This window comes from Merops nubicus, unplaced genomic scaffold, assembly GCF_000691845.1.
Source record: "Merops nubicus isolate BGI_N331 unplaced genomic scaffold, ASM69184v1 scaffold5919, whole genome shotgun sequence".
Lineage (NCBI taxonomy): Eukaryota > Metazoa > Chordata > Aves > Coraciiformes > Meropidae > Merops > Merops nubicus.
The window spans coordinates 1-7,711 of NW_008630044.1; the positions used below are offsets into that span (position 1 = coordinate 1).

Sequence of the window (7,711 nt, forward strand, 5' to 3'; positions counted from 1 at the left end):
CTCGCCCCTTCCAGGTTGCAGGAGGAGATGCTGCAGCGGGAGGAGGCCGAGAACACCCTGCAGTCTTTCAGACAGGTTTGCGGGGGCGGCGGGCGGGAGGAGCGGAGCGGAGCCCGTGGGTGGTGCTGGTGCCTGGGACGGGAGGACGGGGCTGCAGGAGTTGCCCTGCTTCGCACAAAGGAATTCCATCCGTTCTCACGCAAACCCTCCTTGTTTTCTTTAGGGGGATGCTGCGGCCCGAAGGGCGGGGGTGGGGGGAGGGAAACTATTGTCTTGCTTTATCCAAGTCTAGCCTGGTGTACAAAAAGCGCCTCGACGTGGAATCGCTTTCCGATCCAGTAAAAGTGAAAGGGGCCCATCTGCTCGCTCGGCTGAAGGGTATTAATGGTTTCTATGGGATTCATGTGGAATGCAGATACGGGCTTTATGGCGAGTGTGGTGGCAGCAGATTGGAATAATAGATCCCTTTGTGTTGGAGGGGAGGGCGCAGTGGGCTGCATTCTTAATAAATGTGTAATGGTATGGGCATATTTCTAGCAAAAAGCGTTTGGGAAGTGTATGGTCCAGTTTTCACAGAAAACTGAGTTCCTTTCAATGAATCACTTTGGTCAGTGCATTATGGCTGACAGTTTGAAATCTAAAATTTTTCATATGGTTGTCTGCTGACAAGAATTAGACAATCTCTTCCTTGGGGTGAGGTCACAGCAGTCAAGTCTGCCTCCTCTGGATGTCTATTAAGAGCATAGAATTTAATCCTCTCTAAATGAAATGTTAATGTAGGAAACAAGTTGTGTTGAGAGTTTAGTCTCTGTAGGACTCTGTGATATCCAGATAAACTAAAACCTACATGACAGCCAGAAGCAACTGTGCAAACAGTGTTCAGAAAGTGTTAAGCTCAAGTTTTCACTTCTGCAAAACCAGCTTTCAACCTGGATTAAGCCTTGTTTGGATTAGGTGATATTTAGGAATGTGCCTTCTCAAAACAAGGTCTCATCCCTAAAACTACTGATGTGAAACAGCGTTGTTAGCATTCCTCCTGGCTGGAAATCACTGCCCTTATATCCAGACAGCTGGGAACAGGCTGACTTCGACCCAAAGCTCTACATAGACCTTAGCAGATGTCACCATTTAGGAAATCATCACTTGATAGTCAGCTGTTCCCTGGGCAAGGGTTTTGACTACAGTGTATTTATAGTCTCTGAAGGACAGCAGGTGGTTTTGTGAGATAACGTGTGGAAACCAAGACACCTACTGCAATTTGGAGTCTGGGAATTCACAGTCTCTGCCTTAACTTTGGCTTCTGTTTTGTTTTGTTTTGTTTTTTTTTAAGTGCTGAGCCAATGTAATGTAGTGTGAAGTTCCATGCAGAAGCATTTTACTTAGTTTTGGAGAACCTAATTATTCTGATGAATTGTTGAACTCAGTTGAAGGATCCTTTGACTTAAGGCTGGCTTAAATGATCTTTCATACTTAATTGGTGCACTTCAAGGCATGTCTACCTCTATTTCAAACCAATTAAAATTCATGAAGTCTTTAGGCTTTTAAGTGAGCTCGGCTTTGTGCATATCCAACATTCATTATCCGGCTCCTCCCTGCGCTGTGGAAAGTTGTTCTGGGGCTCAGCCTTTAGCAGGTCTGTGTGTGCAGTACAGTCAGAACTGGATCCATTTAACCTCCTAAGGTGTAGCTTATGCCTAAGAATTGCAAATCATTGTCTAGAAGCGCTACGCTAAAGTCGATCGTGACATAACCAGTGCATGCTGGTGTGTTTGATATGAACAATGGAAATAGCTGATTTTTCCTTACTGTGAAAAGGGTGGGCTTAACACACAGGCTTTGGAAACTGAATGTGTTTCAGTGTAATTATTGTTCTCCTGCAAGTGAAACTACATTCATACAACACTGAAGTTGAAGCATCCTGTTGTGCCTTTTTTTTTTTTTTACAATAGAAGGCACAACTTCTTTATTATACCATTATATTGGCACTGGAAAGTTGTACACATCGATTCAGAGCACTGCAGCAAGTACTTCGGTGTTCCTGATGTAGCATCAAGTTTAGTTTTAGTTGATGGAGCAGTTGTGTGCTTCAGTATTTTAAAAGAAATGGAACAAATATTTGAACATAAACGTCATATTTCCAGAAGCTGCCTACTTTAGAGACTGTTCAAATCATATGTACTGAATTTTAATTCTTCTCCTGGACAAAGACGTGATTTTACTCAGTTGTTGACAGGCGTACTACATAAAATAAACCTAAAGGTTCAGTGGGTCTTTTTACTTTGAGGCAAAACAAACATCACAGTTTGAGCAAGTTATTTACTGCAGCTTTGCCAGCCACTCTGGCAGCAAGGAGTAAGTCCTGAACCTATGGCAAGACTAACAGGTCTGCTCCTGGCTAACATGAGGTTTGTCTGAAGTAAATACAGATGCTCAACCCCCTGAACTACATGGCTGGCATTAAAGAATCTCCTAGGATTAAATCAATGCATAATGCACTTGCATGTATGTATGCCTTAAACTTTGCTCAGGCTGCAAGGAGCTTATTCATTTATGTGGTTTTCCATATGTCTAGAAAATAGATACACTGTTTCTTTACTCACAAACTTAATGATAACATATATAGTAAAATGTATACTATATACTCTGTGTCTTCAATTTAAGATGCTTTCAATATATTATAAACTAAAAATACTGTAGCTGCTCAGTTGCCATGAAAAAATTAATTTTCAGGATGCAGATTTCTGTAAAATCCACTGGAAACTCTTAGGATGTCTAATTGTGTGAACATGTTGGGTCATAGCCATATAGTTCCCTCCAGAATGATCTTCAGTTTTTTGGTAGAAGGAGAAGAAATTAATGAATTTTTTTTTTATCTGAATTGAAAAACAGAGCCAATACAAACTGTGTGGATGCAAAACTGGAACTGAAAGGGAAGTTACAGAATCAAAGGGGTTTTCTGCTGGATAAGAAAAACAGAAGAATTCTTCCAGAGCAAGAACCTTGCCCCAGAGTAGGAGTGACCCAAAGAATGGCTTTTTAGGAGTCTAAAGAAAACACTCCTTATTTCAAAAGCACCGTAATAGTGAGAAATGCTGATTAGGAATGCTTATGCTTTGGGCGAGCCAAAATAGCTTTAGAGTAAGCTGTGAAAACCTGATGGATTAATACCATGTGAACATAAGCATGCAGCTGTGTATGTACCTAGAATGAAAGGAACAATTTAAATTGCACATCTAAAAAGTAAGAAGTTAGCAGTCAACATTTAGTCTTAAGTTATATTTTTGAACTAATTCAAGCTGCTCCTGTGTAACATTCACGGCATATCTCCTGTTATGCCCTAAGTGAATTTTTGCTGTTGATTAAGGCTATCTCTGTCCAGCAAAAGGTGGGATCTTTGCCAGCTACTATAAGGGTGTAGGCAACGGTGACTAACTCAATTTGTGTTTATGCTCATACCTTCTTTTTCTCAAGGGAGATCTGTTGAACCACTTGGGGAAGTAAATACCTGCAGTTCCTATACATACTTCCCTAGCTTTACAAGTATGCTTTCAAGCTGTGATCGGTGCACCCAGAGGGCTCTGTAGTTGATCACAAAGGAGTCCATAAAAAATAATCCAGAAATTAAGTCCACTAATAGGCATGTAGGCACATGGGTTAACTTTTCAGCCCATCTAGGAAAGAATGGAAGCTTGCAAATTCCAATACTTTTTTCTCAGTGTAGTCAGGCTAAAAGTGCTTATCACTGGCTTCTCACCCAGGTCCCTGCTTCATCTTCAAAAAGGATTTACACCCACCATGATCTGTGTGTTCTTGATCATGCTCAGCAATACATCAGCAAAGATGAATTAATCTATATATTAATTGTATCATTCCCAAAATCACAATAAAGGTGCATGTAGTTGTCTTTGAGGCTAGGGTAGGAGGTGGCAAAGGTTTTTCCACAGCCCTTGATTTTTGTATTGTCTTGCCCAAAGCTCAGATGTAGCATCAGTCTGTTATGCTACTGAACCTGCCGTAGAAGACTTCTCTGCATCAGTTCTGTAAGATTGCTGATCATTCTTCTCTTTGGTCAGGATGTTGACAATGCCTCTCTGGCACGTCTTGATCTCGAGCGCAAAGTCGAGTCCCTGCAAGAGGAGATTGTTTTCTTGAAGAAGCTTCATGATGAGGTAAGCTGAATAATGAGGCCTGTGATTAGATGCTGACAGTCGAGTGAGCAAGTAAACTCCTCCCTGGTTCTGCTCCAGACACCCCACCTGGATGTATTCTTTATGTTACTGTGCAATAACACTGAGTGTCTACTTCCCTCTTAAGGAAATCAGAGAACTGCAGGCCCAACTCCAGGAACAGCACATCCAAATTGATATGGATGTTTCTAAGCCTGATCTTACTGCTGCCCTGCGTGACGTTCGCCAACAGTATGAAAGCGTTGCTGCTAAGAATCTTCAGGAGGCTGAAGAGTGGTACAAGTCCAAAGTAAGTGAAATCTGTTCAGATGCATAAGGTGCTGGAACCAGCTGTAATAGCAGCTTTGCTGTGACACTTGCTTTCCTCTCTGCCTCCATACTGGACACAAACAGCCATGCCACAGTGTCTGCCTTAAACTCCTAGTCTGGGAAGAGTACAGCTGGAAAATTTTTGTGCTCCAAGTGCAACATCAAAGTAATGGGTGCATGCTTGGGGTCTTTCCTATGCTTGCACCTGGAAGCAGATGTTGGATGAAATACTGGAGGGAGGAGTGAATGAATGGGTGAAAAGATAGGATGTGTACATGGCAGGGGGAAAAAATATGGAGGTTGTAGTTATGAATCCCAATATAACAATTAGAAATAGAAAGGCATTTTAAGGGTAATGCTAATACTTAAATGTTTCATGTGTTAAGGCTTGTAATGGCTTCAGTTGCCCTGAAATACTGTGTCCAAACGAAAAGCCTGTGACACCATTTCTGTTGAAGAGTCGTGCTAACCAAACTGGGTGTTTCCAGTTTGCAGACCTGTCTGAAGCTGCTAACAGGAACAACGACGCGCTGCGCCAGGCCAAGCAAGAAGCTAATGAGTACCGCAGGCAGATTCAGTCTCTCACCTGTGAAGTTGATGCTCTTAAGGGAAGCGTAAGTAGAAGACAGCAGTTGTTGGTCCATTCTGCCCTTTGCAGCTTGAAGCACTGCAGTTTAATTGTTGATAAAGGTGTAAATGCAGCTGATCTCCCATGCAGTACAGCAGCATATTGGTACTTTTTGGAAAGGATGCTGTGGACTTGGGGTTTGCCTGCGTGCACCGGTTAGATCGAAACACCGAACTAGTCTGACTGAAGATGTAAACAATGAATTCAGTCTCTTGGTGTAATGTTCTTGTCACATATAATATGTCTGGGCATTTTCAGAAAGGATGCTAATGTAACTCAACTTCTGTTTTGTAAAAATAGTAAGGGTCTAGAGGATGGGGAAGAGTGGCTGAACTGCAACAGTGTTTACTTGGTTATTGTCTTCCAGAACGAATCCCTGGAGCGCCAGATGCGTGAAATGGAGGAGAATTTTGCTGTTGAAGCTGCTAACTACCAAGACACTATTGGCCGCCTGCAGGATGAGATTCAGAACATGAAGGAAGAAATGGCTCGCCATCTGCGCGAGTACCAGGACCTGCTGAATGTAAAGATGGCTCTTGATATTGAGATTGCCACCTATAGAAAACTGCTGGAGGGTGAAGAGAGCAGGTAAAAGTCACATACAGACACTTTTGTAACTGTCAGTTACTAGAAGACACTCTGTACCCATGTCTGACTTGATCCGTTTCTCTCTCCTTCAGGATTAACATGCCTATTCCAACCTTTGCCTCTTTGAACCTGAGAGGTAAGCTGTTTCTGCTACTTCTGTTTAGGCAGGTGTTCTGTCAAGCAATCAAACCAAGCAAAAGGGTCCTGGATAGTTTCTTTTACTCTAGCATTTGAACTTGCATAAATGCATATACATGTGAGTGTTCCTTAGCTATAACTAAAATATTTTCAATTGCTTAGCCCTGGATAGGAGGAGCAACTTTGTTCCTGGGCACAGATACTTTAAAACATTGGTATGTAGCAAGTGATTGGTTTAGATGCTTGCTGAAGGTACTTTAAGGGGAACAAAGAGGAAATGGAGAGATTGGCTTAAAATTCAGAGCAGAAGACTTTTATATTTACTAAATTAGGATCCTGAAAGTAAGACACTAAAATCTGTTGAAGTTCATTTCTTTGAGGAGGCACTTCATCTAGACTATTGGTGATAATAATACATTTTCTTCCACAGAAACCAACATTGAGTCTCAGCCAATGGTGGACACTCACTCAAAGAGGACACTTCTAATTAAGACTGTCGAAACTAGAGATGGACAGGTTAGTGGTACCTTTTATTTTGTCACAACTGGTTATCTTAAAATACTCTGCCTTCTGGTCAGTGCAGCCTGTATATGACAGTAAGTACTGAGTGGAACAGCATCTGGCAATCCTAACAATGTGGCTGAACATACAGATGAAGCAAACAGCTTTCTGAGGAAACAATCACACAATTTTAAAATAAAAGCTTAAGTGGCTGACAGTTACCTGAAGAGGGACTATTGATATGTTCAGCCAAGTTAGCAAGTTCTCAAAAGATTTTTCACATCACCTGAGGAAAATGTGGCAGTAAACAGAGGTACGTGTTTTGGACGAGATACTGTGTTCAGACTAGGTCAATAAAGCCTGAATGGTTTCTCTACACTATTTGCCCACCAGAACTTCTCATTTATAAGTGAGTTGATACCTGTTCACATTTCTGTGGTGCTGGATGGTCTAATTCTGACTCTAAAACCCACAACAGTCTTGCTACTGAGATTTTAATGCAAGTATCTCTGTTTTTCAACAGGTTATTAATGAAACTTCCCAGCATCATGATGACCTGGAGTAAAGCTGAAGTAAAGATGCACACTTACTAATGCAGGAGAAATTCTTACCAGCAAGACTTAAAAAAAGTCCATGTCTTAAAGGAAGAAACAGCTTTCAAGTGCCTTTCTGCAGTTTTTCCATGAGCGCAAGATTATTATGCTAGGAAATAGGTCTTAGATCTTGCAAACTGACTCTCCCTGAAGGATTAGAGTTTACAATGGAGTCTAGTTTACAATAGCAATATCTTGTGCCACAATACTGTTAAGTATGTGAGTTCAATAAAACTGCTTTTTCCAGCACATTATGAGCAACCTGTCGCTACTTCAATAAATCTCTGGAAAATGGCTCTTGATGTGTTCTAATTTGTTAACTTCATGACTTTCTGGAAAGCCATAACGTAATGCTGGAATGACTATACGGTTGACATCTCCAGTACTGGTTGTGTAGAATGCTGTTTTTTCAATTTAACTAGATAAACTGTCTTACTCATTTACTGCTTAGGTTTTGGAACCAACTAAAATGGACTATAACTGGCAGATGCATAATGTATTATGGTATTTCTTATCACTTGAATAAAATCTGATACTTCAAGCTAATGAAAGTTAATCTTGCTTCCATATACTAGTTAACTCAGTAAGATCTAAAAAAGCCTCAAACACTTTTAAATTAAGCTTTGTAAAACATATTAGTTGAGTAGCTGTGAAATGGTTCACTCAAGCCCTTATCTGGGACAACACATTTGCAAAGTTAACAGCTGACATGATGCATTGACTTCATTTTCCAGGAAAGCCTAGTTCCCAAAGGCTTGTCTGTGTTA

The 7,711-nt window shown here is 41.1% G+C and overlaps 1 protein-coding gene across 1 annotated transcript; it reads left to right on the plus strand.

Moving 5' to 3' along the window:
• Positions 1-9: 9 nt before the first annotated feature.
• Positions 10-7,490, plus strand: VIM (vimentin; the record flags this gene model as incomplete). The annotated part of the gene is made up of 8 exons (XM_008947125.1): positions 10-75; positions 4,074-4,169; positions 4,315-4,476; positions 4,985-5,110; positions 5,492-5,712; positions 5,805-5,848; positions 6,281-6,366; positions 6,875-7,490. Coding segments are annotated over 8 exons (843 nt in total), but the record flags the coding sequence as incomplete, so codon positions are not given.
• Between the last annotated feature and the right edge of the window lie 221 nt (positions 7,491-7,711).